The sequence below is a fragment of the Condylura cristata genome, unplaced genomic scaffold (genome assembly GCF_000260355.1).
Source record: "Condylura cristata isolate star-nosed mole 26May11 unplaced genomic scaffold, ConCri1.0 scaffold00005, whole genome shotgun sequence".
In the NCBI taxonomy this organism is placed as follows: domain Eukaryota; kingdom Metazoa; phylum Chordata; class Mammalia; order Eulipotyphla; family Talpidae; genus Condylura; species Condylura cristata.
This window is the reverse complement of record NW_004567106.1, coordinates 60220501-60238583: the sequence shown is the minus strand read 5'-3', so window position 1 is coordinate 60238583 and position 18083 is coordinate 60220501. Positions and strand designations below refer to the sequence as shown.

Below are 18083 nucleotides of genomic sequence, written 5' to 3'. Positions count from 1 at the left end.
ACTGTGAACTCCCAACAAGTACACAAGACCCCTGTCTGAGTTACCCCTTAGAAACGCAGAGGTAGCATTTACTAAATATTGGTGTTTTTAGGTGGGTATTTTATTTTTTAATTTATGCTTTAAAAAAAAAACACATAAAATTTGCCATCTTAACCATTTTTAACTGCCCAGTTCAGTTGCTGTGGTCCAGTAGATATCCACTGTGTTCACCTCTCACTGAAGTGGAGTTGAAGCAGAATTGCTCTAAGACTCATACTGTTGTGCCCAGCATCTTGGCCCAAAAAAGAACTGTCCTGTGTGTCTAAACAGCTTGCAACTCAGGAATACAACCCTCCTCTCGTTGGGGCACAGTTAGACTCGTAGGGTGTGAGTATCTTCCCAGCTGTTTGAGCTGGGGCGACGCAGCCTCTCGGGGTCTCTCTCTCCTCATTTGCCGACATTTCCTGCCTGCTTTGTTCTGAAAAGGATTTAAAGTGGCTTACACACATGTTCACCACATGGGATGGGCAGAGAAGCGACAGCATAGTGAAAGGCTAGCGCTAGACTAACTAAAAGCAGGGGACACAAAGTTTGCAAACCCAGAAAGGTGGCTGAGTATGCTACTTTAGGCCAAAGCAAAGGGGGTACATGAAGAGCTAATGGTGATGCCTGCCACACCTACACTGAGGGAAGCGGGGGTCTCAGCTGAGGCAATACAGTAACGGCATATGCATAACTTGGAAAATAGACCATACAACCCCGATGACTAGAATTACCTCTAAGTAAGCAAAATAAACCTAGCAAATTACCTGTCCTTTCTTCTTTTTCAGATTATAGATACAAAAAAGATGAGCTGTTCAAGAGACTAAAGGTCACCACTTTTGCCCAGCTGGTAAGTTCAGTGACCTCCCGGGAGTGAGGCCTGTCTCCTCCTGCTGCTTTGTTTACAGGAGCACTTCTAAATTCAACCCTATCATGTTGCAGGGAGGTGTCCTCTGATTCTTTGTATTTTACCTGTGCGAGGACTGGCTGGTGTGTGGTATATGTGTTCACTCAAGGATGGTGTAAGATTTTTCTCTTTAATCAGAAGTTAATAAAGCACAACATGCATTCTACTTTAAAATCATCAAACTCATGGGTTAGGGTTTTTTCCCTTCCTTGTACATTTCATTTGATAATGGAACTTGAGGGTTTTGGGTTCTGGACTGCTTACCATCAGTCTCTGGAAAATTTCCCTTCTACAAGGGAACTCTTTTCCAAGTCATCCTACCACGAGTCGGTTTGTTACTTTGGCCAAATCACATTCTTTTATGGACAAAGTGTCTCTTTGGCCCCTAGGCAGGAGTTCCTTTTGGTGTAACTGAAAGTAGATCTTGGGTTTTATGAGCAACGTTGCAATGAAAAGTGCTTGGAACAGCATATCTATGTGTGGCTGCTTAGGCGATGTCACGGTCATTTGTTCATTCGTGTTACAGTTATTTCCTCACTGAGGGAACAATTGTTGACCTAATTCTATTACTGTAAGTATGCTTTGTCAAGAACTAGCATTTATGTGGGGGCTAGACTATATATGGGTGTGGTTTCTCATCCTAAATGATCTTTTTGGTCTTTTCTGTTTATTGTGGAATGTTTTAAATGAATCTTTTCTTCTGGAGTGATGATCGGCACTATAATTACCACTCCCAGAGTAAGGAGGCCTGAGGTTTGGTCTCCAATGGAGGACACTGGCGGTGTCTTAAAACAAAAGATCTTTGATGTTTGATGTTTCCTCCTCCTTTGTGAAAGACAGAATTACCTCTGCTTAAAGAGAAACAAACAGACGCACACATCTACACATCTCATTCTCTTTTCTATTAGGTCATCCAGGTTGCTTCCCTGTCTGATCAAACACTGGAAGTGACAGCCGAGGAGATTCAAAGGCTGGAAGGTAATGAGAATTGAGGATGTGAGGGAAGGAACAGACTGACCATTTGACTGAAACGCTCACCCGGCGCATTTGCTGGCATGTTCACAGGGCTTGGGCACTTTGATCTGTCTATTTGTAATTAGATTGTGACTCGCTATGAAGTGCTGTTCTGGTGTTTTAATTGTTAATTCTTAAAGGAAAAAAATCTGGTTTTCTGGTTCTACCATTTGCATTTTTAAATATTTTAGTTGTCTTTAATACACCAATTACTTTCTTTCAACAAATATTTTTGGAGCCTTTTAGTCTATGCACAGATCTTAGAACTAGGGACCCATGAGACCACAAAGCTGAAAACAGCACCCGAATCCATGGCACTTGTCATCACATGCGTGCATGTGTGGCTATATGTTGGGTGAAGGGATGATAATGCTAAGTCAAAAATAAAAGCTCTTAATTGTAGTCAGGCATAGAATTCCCAGCGGTAAAGTCCTTATTTTATCCTGAAGTCCTCCTCGGTGAGTATGTGACTGTTTATTGAAGAGGGACGTGTTTTGCTAATATGGCAGAAATTCATAATGATATATGGAAAGAAAACCATCATTTGTCAAATACAGAGTCAACGAGGCACTTCCTGTTTCTCACGTAAAGCGCATTAATCCTCTCCAAAACACCAGGAGGAAGGGGCACTTTACAGGGGAGAAGCCCAAGCTCTCAGAGTTTCGATTACTTGCTCCAGATGACTCGGCCAGCGCATAATGGGTGCAGGACACAAATCCCTGTGTCTCCAGGAACAAAACCAAGTGTCTTTGCTGGGTGGGAACAGGAAGGAAAGTTGCTTTCCAGTTAGAAAATCCCTAAAGCTTTGAAAAGGCGCTTTCAAGGGGGTTAGCTCCTCAGCGGGGCAAGGTCTAGGCCCCTGCAGTCTGAGAGCACCCTGATCACGCCATGGAGAAGAAAAGGCTCCAAGTGTTTGGGGAATTGCATAATCTCGTCAGTGGCTGTCCTAGAGGGAGGAGTAGATGCCGGGATAGGAGATGAGGCTAGAGAGACAGGCAGGCTCCAGATGTCCCTTCTTAAATAGTGAGTCAAAAATAGAGCCTCTTAGTTGTACTCAGGAAAAGCATTCACAGGGGTAAGATCTTCATTTGATCCTGAAGCCCTCGACAATCAATGTGTGACTGTTTATTGAAGGGGGATATGTTTTGCTAGGTTGATGTAGGCCAGGGATTTGACTTCTGATTTCCAGACAAGTTTCTCAGGGAGGCCAAACCTGGGGTTTGTGCAACTCTAACTGTCATTTCCCTGGGCTTGTTTTTGTTAGGGAGGATAAAGAGGATCTGAAAGAGACAGGAATTTAACGTTGACAGATGCCTCTCACAAGGCAGAGAAATAAGGGTTCTTTGTAACAGAGATAATTGAGGCTCCTCATACACACACTCCCAATTTTAACCTGGTTAGCCTGGATTTGTCCTTTAATTCATTGTTGAGATTGCAGCACCAGAACATATAGGCACATGCAATTTTCTCTTCTGAGATAAATTTGCACAGCAAAATAGGCTCTTATAAAGTAGGACACCATAATGTGTGAGTAGCATTAGTGTTTTTCTAGTGCTCTACACAGAATAATAACTCATGTAGGAATGCCTGCAGAACAGATTGTGTCTGTATGCATATTAGCTCTCTTTGAAGGACTAGAAAAAATATCCTTTTGTGATGTATGTCTTTTCCTGACTTCAAAGTATATTTCTAAAAAATCAGAAAACTGACAAAAATATATAAAGAAGGAAATTAAAATTGCTGATAATGGCTGTTAATGTTTTGGGCTATTTTACCCCTATCTAACTGCCCGCAGCAATTGATACTATATGTACAGAGGTTGGAATATGCTGTTTTCTATTAGCATTTTCACACGCATGCCTTCCTATGTCATGAGATGGACTTCAAAAGCCTGATTGTAAAGACTGTGTTGTCAACTGTCTATCCTGTGAATATACTGGTATTTATTGAGTTTCTTCTTGTATTGTTGGGCATTGTGGGTTTTTCTTTCATTTTGCACTTTTATAAAATAATACTGCAATGTAAATCCATAAATGTGCATGCGTCTCTGATAATTTCCTGAACATAAATTGCTGCAGAAAGGTAGATGCTTGGTGTTGATTCCACACACAGTCTCCAGAATGGTCCTACCTGTTAGCGTTTGCCGCCCAGGGAGCGAGAGCCCCCTTTCCCATCCTAGCCGGTGCTGAAGGACTTCTTTCTTCTTTTGAGGATGTCCCGTGCCCTTTCCCATTTTTTTTTCTCATGGAATGTTAATTTTTGACTTACTGATTTATTTATAAAAGCTCCATACAATTATAATAGCTTTGCACATTGGAAACCAAGTGAGAAAAATCTTCACTTGGTGATTGGGGACACTTTCCGAGCTGTATTATTAAATCAACACAAAACAAATCACCAGCGTGGGCAGCAGTATAAATGGCATGCTCTTGGGTTTGTGAAAAAGGGAGGAAATAAAATATATGCAAGGTTTGTAGCTGTTTTATTTCTGGAAGGAGGCAGAAGTATGTGAGGGTGGTTCCCTTGGGGGAAGAGGCCTGAGGGCCTCCACTTTGGAGTGGGAAGACTTTCTCTCCATATTAAGTTTCGTCTTTGCATCTTTATGTTGTACACAGCATCCTTTTTCAGGTGAAGAGATAGTTCATTTTAAAACTCCTTATAAATTCTTTTAACCTGTTCTCTTTTTACATATGTCACAGATATTTTTACCGCCTTACTACTACTACTCACTTGTGTTCCTTTTTGACAAAAGAAGAGGTTTGCATTTTTCACATGGTTAAATCCACTCATCTCTCATGTTGTGTTTTCCCTTAATGTTTGGACTCAAAATCCAAAAGCAGACATGTTAGACCTTTATTTTCGTCTGTTAACTTGCATGATTGTTGCTGTTTTTCCATCTGTCCACCTCATATATTTTGGTATATGATTTGAAGGCACTACTTTGATCTTTCTGGGTACTTGACAAATTATCCCAGCACCTACTTATTCAGTAACTCTTCTCTTATCCACTGATTTACGATGTTTCCTTTTCATGTGCTTAGATTTGTTTCTGTGTTTTCTATTATACTCATTTGTTCTGATTGTAATTCTGCATTGTTTTGATAATTTATCTTTTCAGTTTGTTACTATTTGATAAGGCGGTCTCCAAATTACATATATACATTCTTTTTTCCTTGTGCTTCAGTTACTTTTAAGCTTTTTTTAAAAAATCACCTTGGAATTTGCATTAAGGCAATCTTAACCTCGGAAAAGATTAACATTTCACTGTTATCGCCTAGTCAGGAATATACAAAGTATGCAACTCTCTTTATCCACCTCTCCCACATTCTTAAATTATTAATGCCCTCAAAGAGTTTGGGCTTATGTGAGTTAGATTTCTGGGTATTTAGGGTATTAAAAATTCTGAGAGCTTTAAAAGATATTTGTTTTCGATTTCACTTAAAAATGATAATTCTAAACCTATAATACTCAACATATTTCATGCAAAATATCTATGTTTATGAAACAAAAAATGTACTGGGAATGGCATTGTTTTACTTTTTTTGTAGATGTTGGTGAGGTTTGCCCTACAAGAAGGCTAATGATTCCCTTACTTTTGCATTCAAATGTTGATGCAAATGCTTTTTGTATTGAAAGTGTGTAAAGAAAATTTGTCCTCACATGGACTATAGTTGAAAAAGAGGACTATTTAATAGCTCTTTCAGATAACTGTGAATAATTTCTTTGATACTACACCAAAATTTTGACAACTGGTAATTTCTTAAAGGTTAGTAGAATGTGGAATCTGAAACCATACCTGTGAACTTTTCATAATCTGTTACATTAAAATCCACTGGTTTGTCTTACACTTACAGTGACTCTTTTACTATGTGTGATTTCATAGCATCTTTTTTGAGTTGTCGTTTTTGGAAAAGACCAGCGCATTGATTTATGAAGACCTTCCAAACAATGTTCACAAACAATGCCCGAAAATATTAACAGTTATTAACTTACACCGTCAGTATTATCAGTAAAGTCACTAGGTGCCAGGAAGCAGGCAAGCCCTGGGTGGCAAATGCAATTTCCCAAATTCTGATTTTGGTTCAAAATTTAATCCTGGGAACAAATGTCATCAGTTGTTTTCCTTGAAATGGCACGTTCACTTTAATCAGTTTTGAGAAAATGCCTACCAGATGCACAAGGCAAAGCAGCCATAGTTTTTCTTTCAAGTAAAAACGGTGTTCATGGCAGGAGCAGCAATCATCTCACACGCTTTTCTTGAGACAGCCTCAAGTGCTTAGCTACCGTGCTCAAGTACTTCTGCACGTTGGCAAGTAGCAAGCTGACGGTACATGGAATCCCCTTTTCATCACACTGAATACTAAAAAGGTCTATACTTAAGAGTGAGATTTAATAAAATTATTAATTAGTACTACTTCATTGGGGGCTTTTTTCAGTGTGATGCCATATTTATGAACTGGGTGTTAGTATAGAGTAATTACTAAGTAAAGCTCAGGGCCACTTACTAAGATCTGGCAGTTTTAACCACCGCTTCTTTCAAACCATCAGAGCAAATATCAACATAGTAAAAAAGACAAACAGCTCTCTTACTGGTATTACATACAGTTTTTGCCTTGCCGCTATGCCACAAGGATCTCAGGGACTACCTTTTCAGAACCTCACCTGGGTTAGAGCTTACAGAACAACTTAATAAGGGTGATGTGATTTCTTGACCCAATTTCAGTGAAACTGTCGAACAAGTACCTACAAAATCTGAGGTTAAATTTATTTACTTATCCCTGTGCACATTTTAGACAACGATTCTGCGACTTCAGACCCTGATGCAGAAATTGCTGCCAGGACCAATGGGAAGGGGAGCCCTGGGGAGCAGTCTCCCAGCCCTGTCCAGTTCATAAACAGCACAGGAGCCGGGGACTCCAGCCGCTCAACTCTTCAGAGGTACTTTCAGTGTAATTGGATTTGTGTTTGCACTGCATTTTACCTTCATATTAATCAATTTCAGTGAGTTAATTACCACAGAAAAAGATAAAGTCCCCCCCACCCCCTTCTCATCCCAGCCCTTCTTCCCCTTTATATAAACACCACCTCCTGAATCTTGCCAGGGCACTCTCAGTTAATGATAGGAAAGCATTAGCTTTCACTTCTCGCTTTCATTCCTCTCAGCCCTCCTATATGCAAGTTTGCTGTTAGGACCTGGCTTTTACAACTACTATCTTTTGACTTTAAGAGCATGTTTCCCGCCCCACCCCCACCCCGCACCCCCTTCACCCCCCTACCCCACTCCCGCCCTTTTCTGTCTGCTGCAGCTTATAATTACCCTGTCCAGACTCAGAAGAAAAATAGAGTGCCCCACACAGTGCTCTGATGTTTAATAGGTGCAAAGGAGAGTGAAGGCAGCCCTTGGTGTTGATTCTCGAATTGCACATGGCTGGTCCCTATTCCACCTCTATAATGCAACGCTTTCTCACAAATATTAACTGTTGGTTGTCACAGCCTGCTGCTTTCCACTCATGTCCATCCCTTCTATTGGTAAACAGCTCTAGAGAAATGAGTTCAAAGAATTGCTACCATCAGCACCGCAATTATTATTATTATTATTACCTATAGCTACCTTTGTGCACGGACTGTAAGATTGTGTTTAAAATGAGATAGACCAAGAAGACTTCCACTGAAAATGCAGTCTCATAGGAAATACATTTAGCCTTTTCCTTTGGTTTAACAAAGTATACTCTTTGTGGTATATAGTGACTATTTGTTGGATTTAAATGCAAAGTTTGGTTTGCTGTGCTGCAGAAAGGAACTGTATGCTAATACTGATGTGTGGTTTCTTTTCATATGTCTTTATATTTTCCGAGAAAACTAATCATCCTCTTTACCAAAACAGATAATTCACAACTTACCGTTTTGTTCATCACACATCTTGATTCATGTTTTTACCACATCTTACTAATATGGCAACCGACTGTCTGGTTCTGAGAACCAGAACTGTCAGTATGAACTCCCTGACTTCAACCCCAGCTTTTCCTTTTCTCGTTATGTGAGTGGCCCCAAATCGAAAGGCCACTTCAAGCTCAGCATTACTATAACCTATAAAATGAAAATAAGCATTGAAAGAAAAAAAAGAAGAAGCCTCATTGGATAGGTCACTGTGTATGTATGTGAAACACAACATGTTTGTGACTTCATATCACATTTAACAGACACAGAAATACCGTTCATGTTTCTTATCCCATCAGCCTTATTCTTACCCCTTTGCTCTGCTTTCACACACCCTCCGACTTCCATGGCATTTACCTTCTTCTTCCTTTGAACTCTGCGGGAAGCTGCATATGTTCCTCAGTTTATGCCCCCAGCCATGCTAATGACCAGACGTGCCCTCTCCGAAGGTGGATCCCTCCCTGTGTACGAGAACAGGAGCCCACGGGTCTCACATTCAGAGGCAGAACTGAGATACTATATCCATTTTCCCTGAAGCATCTTCTGAAAAGCCACCAATGCTTCATCGCTCTTCTGAAGAGACACGTATGACCTTGATGGCCACCGATCCTGACGAGCTTCTGCTGACTGTTTCTTTTCATTTGCAGCGTCATCAGTGGAGTTGGGGAACTGGACCTGGACAAAGGGCTCGTGAAGAAGGCAGAGCCCAACACCAAAGACCGGCCGTACTCTGACTGCCCCTTCCTGTTGCTAGATGTGCGAGACAGAGATTCCTACCAGCAGGGCCACATTGTTGGGGGTGAGAGAGAGAAGCCTTTATGGTGGCTCAGCCCGGATGTTGAGCTTGCCCTAGGGTGTGGGCAGGCTTGACCCCAGCCCCAGGGACAACAGTTAAGGAGTCCATAGGTTAGCTGCGTCCACTATGGAAAGCTAATGCAATGAAAGAGGCCGCTGCCTTCTGGATGGCTCAGGGAGGCAGGCGGGGCCGAGGTGCGGGGTGCAAGGCCTTAGTACTAAACGCGCCAACAGTAGAGTGAAGCTTCGTATTTGGCTCAGTGTCCAGATTTTCTTCCACAAAAGTTATTTAGGTTTATGGCTCATTGATTTTGAACGTGTCTTTATTTTAACTCTCAGTTAGACTTTATCTCAGTGAGGAATTGGGACCAGCCATATTGAAAGCCGACAAATGTCCTAAGCACTTTTCTTCTTTTTATAGCTTACAGTTACCCAATTGCAACCCTGTCTAGAACAATGAACCCTTATTCAAATGACGTTCTTGAATATGTATCCTTTGTGGCATTAAGAGTCGGGTAGTCTGGGGCATGGTAAGGATTGAACTTTTATCATGACTCACGCTCCCAGTAAGAAAACGCTGTGAAGTGTTTTTGATATTCATTAGCTTAGCATATTTTAGGATTGGGGTTCTTAGCAGCTGCTGCATATCTGGCTATTAAGGCAGACACTTCTAAGCCCTCCTGCCCTGGGCAAAAAATCATGTGTAGAGGTTATGATCTTGCGAGAGTTAGTCCTAAGACATTTATCCCCTAAAAGCTTTCCCAAGTGAAATTTAGGTATTCAGCTTTTTCCTTCTACTTAGATTTTTTTTCTTAAAATTTTTGTTTGTTCATAAAAATCATAAAGTAGAAAATCCGGTAAATACCGAAAAATATAAAAAAAGAAAGTAGTTCTAATAACCGCACAATGAACTACTCACATTGCATTTTGTGTGTATTTTATTCCAGATGTTCATCTTTGTATTCTTTTTAACCAAGTAGAACTCATGCTGTATGTATAATTTAGAGTCTCGCTTTTTCCCATTTTATATTACATTGTAACAGAAGTGCTTTATAAACTCCATTTTTGATGTTCTTTTGATATCTCGTCTTCAGATTTACTATAAATTACTAAACCATTCCTCTTGGACCTTTAGATGGTTCCCATTCCTTTTTTTACTGTTACAAATAAGGTTTCCTTAGATGCATCGGGCATAAAAGTTTTTCTCTTTCCTTCTCGGGGAAATGTGAACTATGATACTTTCCAGGCTGTATGGCTAAAAGAGCTAAAGGATGTAAAGAGTGTAGTTAGTGCTGTCTTGGGCCTTAGTAATACTAATGTATAAGAGAAAAGAAGTCCAGATTGCATGGTTTCCATGACAACCAAAATCCCCTAATGGCTGGCGTGATGGGTAAAGAGTGGGCTCATCCAGTGTTCCCTGGAACTCAGAAGGGTGAACCCTAGGGGTTTCTGGAGCATGCAGGCACATTAGCCTGATGGCGGCAAGCCTTGACTCCTGCGACTCAGAAAAACGCCCACGGGAAAATCATCATCCTGTACGATGACGACGAGAGGCTGGCCAGCCAGGCGGCCACCACCATGTGCGAGCGGGGCTTCGAAAACCTCTTCATGCTCTCTGGAGGTGAGGCCCCAAACTACAGCCACAGGGACTCTCTGTCCTGGCCTTTTCCCCATGCATCTGCAGAACTCGGTGTTCTGGAAAGAGAGAAGTCGTGCTGGCTGGAAGGAGTTGCAGGTTATGTGAGACTTCTCTTAGCACCATCAGCACATGTTTTTGATTCCTGATGCAATGATTCTGCTCTTTAAGGAAGCCGTCATGTGCAGCCTGGGACTCAAGGGTTGCTGGTGGAATTCTCAGAATCCCACATGACAACTGACACTTTCTGGTGTCATTTACTTAATGGTGAAGCAGTTAGGAAAGACTTCATGTCCTTGTGTTGCCCTCACCTTGGTGAACAAAGATTAGAAGACACGCAGGCTGCTTCACAGGTTTCACTGTAGCCTCACCATGTTAATGTTGCTTTCTCTGCTGATTTTCCACACCTAGGTCTAAAAGTCTTAGCTCAGAAATTTCCAGAAGGACTGATTACAGGTTCCCTGCCAGCATCTTGCCAGCAGGCCCTTCCTCTTGGTTCCGCCCGGAAACGTTCCAGCCCCAAAGTACCACCTCTGCCAGCGGAGAATAAATGGAGATTTACCCCGGAAGATTTAAAAAAGATAGAATATTACCTGGAAGAGGATCAAGGTCCTGCAGACAATCCTAGTAAGATATTTTAACCCTGTCGAGCTTGAGATTTGCAACTTTGAGCACCACTTCATACACATGAAAAGCTTGACTTCTTACAGTGTGTCCCAAGTCAAAATATTTTCGGGGCGGGGGGAGGACAGGTGGAGGTGCTCTCTACGGCAAGAATTAGGTGTTGGGCACAGAGAGAAGAGGGTTATAAATCAAAGGCAGTGTGTATCAGGCAGAATTGAGAGGCACCCACATCCTTTCTTGGGGAGTTTTTGTTTCTTTCTGCTACTTCTGGGGCTATTTAAATCTCCTGACCTTTCCTTTGGCTCACAACTTTCCTCTCTCTAATCACTCCTGCGCCCTTCTCCATCAAAAGAATGAAGGGTCGGACTAGGTTGGCTGGGGATAACAGAGAGGAAGAAAGAACAGGGATTGGGGTTTCCTTTCACCCCTACCTTCCCCCCCTCCCCTTAAGATGATCTCAAGAATGAAGAGCAGGTTTGAACCTTATATAGACGTTGAATTGAACTTTGTTAGCTTTAAAGTGTACTTGGCGTGTTGGCCACAGAATCATCCTTGAAGCTCATCCCACTGTTTTTCTTGCTTCCTCCAGGCCGAATGAGCCAAGCTAATGCCTCGGGAAGAGACTCCAAGGCTTCAGGCACCCGCTGTGGTCAGAACCTGCCCTCCGGGGGCCCTCCCGGCCACCCCAACACCCGACTGCTGGGCAGTGGCCACCTGCAAGGCAAACCCTGGAAGTAAAGACTTGTCTTAGTCCAATAAATGTTTTCTCTCCTTTTGGAAGCCCTGAGCAGTTCCCAAGTTGGTCATTTTCAGAAACTGCTGCAGAGGAAAGGCCGCGGCCCTGGCAGTAAGCACTTGTCCCCTTGCTGTCTCTGACTCTTCACGGACCTCCAGCTTGGGGAGGGTTTTCACAAAAACCAGAGACATGACAGGCTCTAGTGTCCTCTCTGTTGTTTACAGAATCTTTAAGTCTCTAAAACTGAGTAGCAAAAAAGAGTCTTAATTATTTTAGGCTCTCATTATTTTATTTTAATAAGGTCCAGCTTGTTTTGATCTGCTGCCTGTGTTGTTTTGTAAATACTTCAGTCAGTTTCAATGTGCTCTTCCCCGCCAGTTCTTTCTCACTCGCTGTTGGGGGTTTGTGAAGATCCTGCAGGTAGGCTTTGCAGCCTGAGGAGTCAGCCTGCAGGTGCGGGTCTTTCTTAGCTTCCAGCTGCCCTAGTGCCCCCTCAGGGGTGGGCGTGCTGGCGTGGAGGGGTTCTGTCCCCCCACGCAGGAGGCAGCCAGCCTGCGGTGGGTTCAGAGGCTGGTACCTGTGCGCCCCCTCAGCCTTTAGATAGAGTGGTGCGGTTCTCGCACCTCCTGAATGTTCGCCCTCACGAGTATTTTCCTGGAGCGGACGCCTCTGACGGTGTGTGCTCAGCTGCCCGCGCACGGGGAGGGCTGGCTATTGTACAGGGCAGAGTGCGGGTCGCGGGGGCCCCAGCATCCCCCCTCCTGGTTGGTTTATCCATTGTAAATTTCCATGGCTCTCCTGGGTCCATCCATCCATCCTAAATGGGTAGAAATTATGGCCACTTGAAAACATGGGCTTCAATTGGACAACTGCAGACACACAAAGGTGAGGACGACTCCACACTCCTTTGTCAGAGCTGACAACCCTTTAAGCCCTCGCTTTAAAATACAGTATTAGTCTAATTGAGTAATTAGTGCAATTTCCTGCTTACTTTTCATTCTCATGACTGAGCTGTGATTAGGAGGTTGTGATTATAGATTCTGGTTTTGGCCAGAATTTTGAATCAGCATTAATTGAATGGCGAGATGACTGACATTCATTCCATTTAATTGGGGGAACAAAAGACCTCAGGTAAGGATGAGGAATTCTGAAATTATCAGGAAAAGGAAAAGAGCCTTGTTAATTTTTATGGTCTGTGATCTGTAGCTGTGATAAGGGACTAAGGAATAAATTGTGCTCTTTGTCATGGCAACCAGCTTCTGAAAAGCCAACTGAAAATTGCCTGTCCTTAGGTGGTTACTGCTGCCGGGAAAGATCTGCCTTAACGGGACTATTTTCTCACCACCAAAAAAAAAAAGAAGAAGAAGAAGAAGAAGTACCACAGTATTTCTAGCGTAGGGGGCTGTGTTTGTAAGAGAAATAAAGATAATAAATATCTCATAGAGCCATATGGAAAAATAACTTTCATGTTCAGCCCAGTTCTGTTTTAGTGTGTTTATTCTTCTCTACTTGATTTCCAAAGTGCAACATTTTCCGATGCTTTAGAAATCAAACAAACCAGGGACATTGTTCAGATGTCAAGCCGTGCCCAATTTTCCACAAGATTCAAGAATCTTGTATAAAATTCAGCCAACGTACACATAGCTTTAATGAGGAGCCTGTCATGTTTCCCCATAAATTTATTGCCTGAGAACTTAGTACAGCCTTTTGCTAATGCCAAAATGCTCTGGCCTTTTATTTTCTTTACAGCATAGATTTTTAAAAATGCAAATTTTCCACATTCAGCGTTCCCTTAGCATGGACAAGCTTCTCAGTCATTTTGGACCCTTATACATTTTTTTAAGAAAAAAAAATTGGTTTTCTCTATAACAATATTCTGGGTATGCCATTTGAAAGTTGATTGGGCTGGAGTTTAAACTTCCCTCCTTGATTTTATTTTGAAAGTAAATGGTCGCCCCTCCACCTCCCCCTTGTTCCTGTTCTGTATTTCCATCACCAAACAGCACTGAGGTGCAAAGATGGGAAGTCGTGTAGCAAACGTGTAAGCATGGACGTCTATTTACCCGAGAGGCCTAGCGGGTCAGAGTATTTGCGTGTGTGCAGCTTAGTGCTTTACCCCATCTTGACGGCTTCGGAACGACAACAACTCGAAGACCTGTTATGATTCTGTACTTTGTGTGTTAAATGTCACCCTCAGACAGTTTTTACATGTTCACGGTACTGCTTTGAATGTTCCTCTCGACACGTTTCTTCATTAGATTAACTGACATGTATTATTTAAGTGATCAGTGGTACTTTGTGCAATTATGGATGTTGAAGATTAAAGTACATAGTTCTTAATTTGTTTTTTCTATTAATACGCTGAGACCTGCCAACGTCTCTCTTCTCTCGGTTGAGATGATCTGGGGGAGCCACGGGAGACGGGGGTGATTTGAAAGAGTACCTCTCTGTGCTGCATCTCCCGGGAAAGGAGAGCTGCGCTTTGTGTCAGTGAACCAGGAAACCATGCCGTGCAGGGGACCCGAGCTTTCTAGCCAGGAGGCCTGAGTTCCTCTCCAGGCACAGGCAGAGCTGACTGCCACCGAGCGCATGACCGCGGGGCTCTTGTCAGTGTTTTAGGAGTGACGAGTGCCCTCCCCGGGAACCTGTGACCCCTAGAGAAAAGGTGCTTTTCGATGTAGAACGCGAGCTCCATCCAAGCAAGGGTAGAGTTCCACATCTAAATAATAAGTTCAGGGCTCTCAAGGGCCTACACATTTAAGACAGAAGGGAGGGAGTAGAGGAGAAATGAAGGAAGCCCGGAGGGTGCCAAGGGAGGGAGGGGAAAGCTGCATCACTCGCTTGGGAACGGAGGAGGGGCTGTCAGTCCTGGGCTGCAACAATGCCAGGTTTCATCTATTGAAAGGTATAGAATGATCCGAATGGTCTAAGAGCACTTTTATTTTTTATCTTTAGTAGAAAACCAGAACCAGCACAATTATATTGGACTTGGTGTAAATCAGAATTAAGGAAGAACAAATAACGTTCATTAGTTGCTCAGACATTTCTCCTGTGGTGCTATTTAGATGATACAGAAATTCTAAAGACTTTAGGCTGCTCACCAAGAAAACAGAACAAAACAAAAACCTTTTCTTTAATTCCCTCGTGGAATATAAGTGAAATCAGAGTTGTAGGCTAGGAAGAAATATGTAGGTAATTTTTCTTGTGCTGGTTTTGGTTTCTGTCATGTTATATATTGGTTATAGATTCTGTCTTTTATGTTATCTGACTTTTTTAGGGGGAATAATTAATTTCTGTCCACCTGGATTTAGATCCATGACTCCCTTCTTGGCTCTACTCTGAAAATAATCATTAAGAACCTTTCTCTCCCTAGTTCCAAAATGCTTTCAGTGTCTTTAGCGTCCGTGTATTTTCTTCATCATTCTTTCAGAGTTGTAAATCTGCTAAGACTCTCCTTTTTCAAGAAATATCAGAAATGTGGATTCTAATTCATCAGTTTCGTTAAGTGAGCGTGATGATAAGCTTATCTGCCGGCCAATGAATATTTTGATGAGCAAATATATTTTTCCTATTAAGATAGTAAATAAGGCATGTTGAACTTCCAAAGTGTTCAGAACTCACTCGGGTAGCAATACGTTCCTAGAATTGTAGTAATTATTGAGATTGTCACTGCGGTGTACTCAAGTTGATATACAGGTCAGTCCTAGCAGAAAACATTTCGTGCTGGGAAAGTGTGGGCATTGGATTCTAACAGAAGAGCATTCGGTGCATGATTTGATGTGTGTTTCACAAAACTGTGTTTCTCACCCTGTGATGCCCGTATGATCTCACCCTCCCATGCTGACCCTTGGTCCTGAAAGCAGAAGCAAATTCTCTTGGCCTGTGTAATATCCCGAGACACCTGGCAAAATGAGCAGCAAACCGGGGTCACTAATTAAATGCTCCTGACTGATGACATCCACTTTATAGGGGATGTAACTAAGTCTTCCAGGTGAAATAATTTTGACTGTAAATTCTCAGTGAGTGGAACTCTCCATTCCTACGCCAGCGGCCCTCACTGAGTGTGACTGAGTGGATGAAGGCCCGCGGTGGGTCGACTCAGTGCTGGCCGCCATTCTGGAGAGCTCGCCACCTTTTGTCCCCTCGAATGCCCTGCTTTTGTGGGTGAGTTACGAGCCTGTGGTTTGGGGAACCCTCTGCAGGAGGTGCCCAGTGAGCTGTTAGCGGCGTTATTAGTACAGGCTTGTGGTCACCGTCTCTTCAAGCCCCCAGCGGCCTTCAGACTTCATCCCGTACGGGTCATACGGTATCCCCTCTGGGAGTGTGCTGTTTTTTCTCTCGTTTCAAGTCTTGAAGCTCTCCAGAAAAGAACACTAGTAAACATTTACGGAGCACTAACTGTGTTAAGCAACCGGTTTCTTGGACTCTCCTATAATTGCTTATTCACTTAGTTCACACAACAGCCTTGTGAGGTAGGCACCCCATTTTCAGGATAGGAGACTGAGAGTCCAGGGGAAATGGAGCAGTTCGCCCTAAATCACTGAGTTCTAAGGCTGCGAGCCGAGATCCAGCCCCAGAGCCACGGCCCCAGAGTCTGTTCTGCCCTCTGCTCAGTGCTCCCTGCTGGGTAATCTCTCCCGAAGCCACCCATCTAGTGCTCCCCCCAAAACAGAGCCTTCTCTTGGCTTCCCTCCCCTCCTGTTTCCCCGGGTTCCACTGACAACTTTTCTTCTCTGCCTGCCCAAAAGGGGGTAAAAATTCCAGGATCAAAACATCTGCCCCGGGAATATGTCTCCCACGTTTCTGTGTGGCTGGTGTCACAGCTTAAAGACTGGAGCCCCGGGGTTCCTCAGCTTAGCCTTGTTTCTTAATGAACACCTCATGGGGTACCACTTAAGGAATGGGAGTGATAAAGTTCCGATAAGATTGTAAGGGGGGAGCATGGAGAACTATTCATCCAATAAACCATATTGAGATGATTTGTGTCTGATCTTTTCTTTCCTGTGTGGTGATGTTTCCGATTTAGGCTGAAACATAAATTGTGGGAATTGGCTCTTGGCCACCAGCCTGGGCTTTAGGGGAGGAAGCAACAGCAAACCTCTGTGCCTCAGTCTGTGTTAACAGAGCTCGTAGCCCACTGCTAAAAAAGGTAGCCGAGCACCGCGCCTGCGGTGAAGCAGAAGACTTTTAATTTTCTTCTTTTAGTTTGGCAACAAACATTTGGCAGTCGCCCTCTCTGGGGCTGTTAGATGATGCTCACAGTTTGAGTTGCCAAATTAATGCAGATCTGAAAGCTTTGGGGAGAATTCATTACCCTTTGACAGCTTCTCAGATTTGCTGGGCCTCTCTGCTTTTTGCTCAAAGCTCTTGCTCTATCTAGCCAATTTGGATGCGGTGGCTGGTCATATCAGGTTCCCAAACGCAGCGGAGGGGTCTTAGTGTGTTCCAGAACGATGTTTCTGCCCTGAGATTCCTTCAAACAAGGGTCCTCAGAATCTTCAAATCCACCTAGTCCCACTTGCCTTCGCAGCAGTTAGCGAGATGATGAATAGCCCTGTGCTGCCGGAGGGACCAGTGAGGTCAGGTCTGGATTGTATTCAACGACATTTCAATTTTAACTTCTGGCCAAAGCCAGAAAGTTGGACACGCATCTCTGAGTGTCGATTCAAAAGACCACCCGAAGGTTCTCAGACCATCCGTGGCTCGCAAGCCATACTGAGAACCATCTCTAATGGCAAAAAGAAAATGAGTTCATTTAAAAACAAAAGATTTTGTGAAAAACCCTGGAGAATAGACATTAACATAATCAATTCCCCCCAGATTGCTACAGGACAGAACACGAACAGAGAGGGTGCTTGGGAGTTTTCACCCTAACTATGGCCAAGTGATTAGGGACTGGCCCCCCAACTGGAAGGCATGAGCTAGTCTTTCCCATACCCTATCCGGAGTGTGGATTTTTCTAAAGATAAGACGATTGCATTTTTTTTTTCTGGGCAAGATCGTGAAACGCAATGTCAGAGCAGAAGAAATCACTGTTTATACAAAAACAGTTGGATGCGTGGCCTCTGGAGAGCTTACCCAGCTGGGAGCACTGAGCAGAGGGCTGAACAGACTCGTTCTGGGGCCGTGGCTCTGGGGCTGGATCCCGCTCGCAGCCTTAGAACTCAGTGATTTAGGGCGAGCTGCTCCATTTCGCCTGGACCCTCCAATCCTTTAAATGGGGGTGCCGGCCCTCCCTGGTGGCGCAGCGGGTTAAAGCACAGCACTGAGAATCTAAAGCCGTTTCGCATGAGTTCTATTCCCGCCTGCCCCGGAGGTGACCACTTGGCGCGGCAGACCTCTCCTGACCCGCCCGCTGCTCCCCTCAGCAGTGTACTTTGTTGATCTGCCTGTTCTGCTCCCCACTCTGTCTC

The 18083-nt window shown here is 43.5% G+C and overlaps 1 protein-coding gene across 1 annotated transcript in view; it reads left to right on the top strand.

Moving 5' to 3' along the window:
- CEP41 (centrosomal protein 41kDa) overlaps window positions 1-13966 on the top strand; it is a 38920-nt gene extending 24954 nt beyond the window's left edge. The window contains exons 4-11 of the mRNA XM_012721113.1: window positions 810-871; window positions 1837-1906; window positions 6736-6880; window positions 8527-8678; window positions 9096-9163; window positions 10181-10295; window positions 10722-10937; window positions 11524-13966. Of these exons, the coding sequence (XP_012576567.1) occupies window positions 810-871; window positions 1837-1906; window positions 6736-6880; window positions 8527-8678; window positions 9096-9163; window positions 10181-10295; window positions 10722-10937; window positions 11524-11672 (977 nt within the window). The 3' untranslated portion in view covers window positions 11673-13966. The remainder of the gene's footprint in view (window positions 1-809; window positions 872-1836; window positions 1907-6735; window positions 6881-8526; window positions 8679-9095; window positions 9164-10180; window positions 10296-10721; window positions 10938-11523) is intronic.
- Window positions 13967-18083: the final 4117 nt, after the last annotated feature.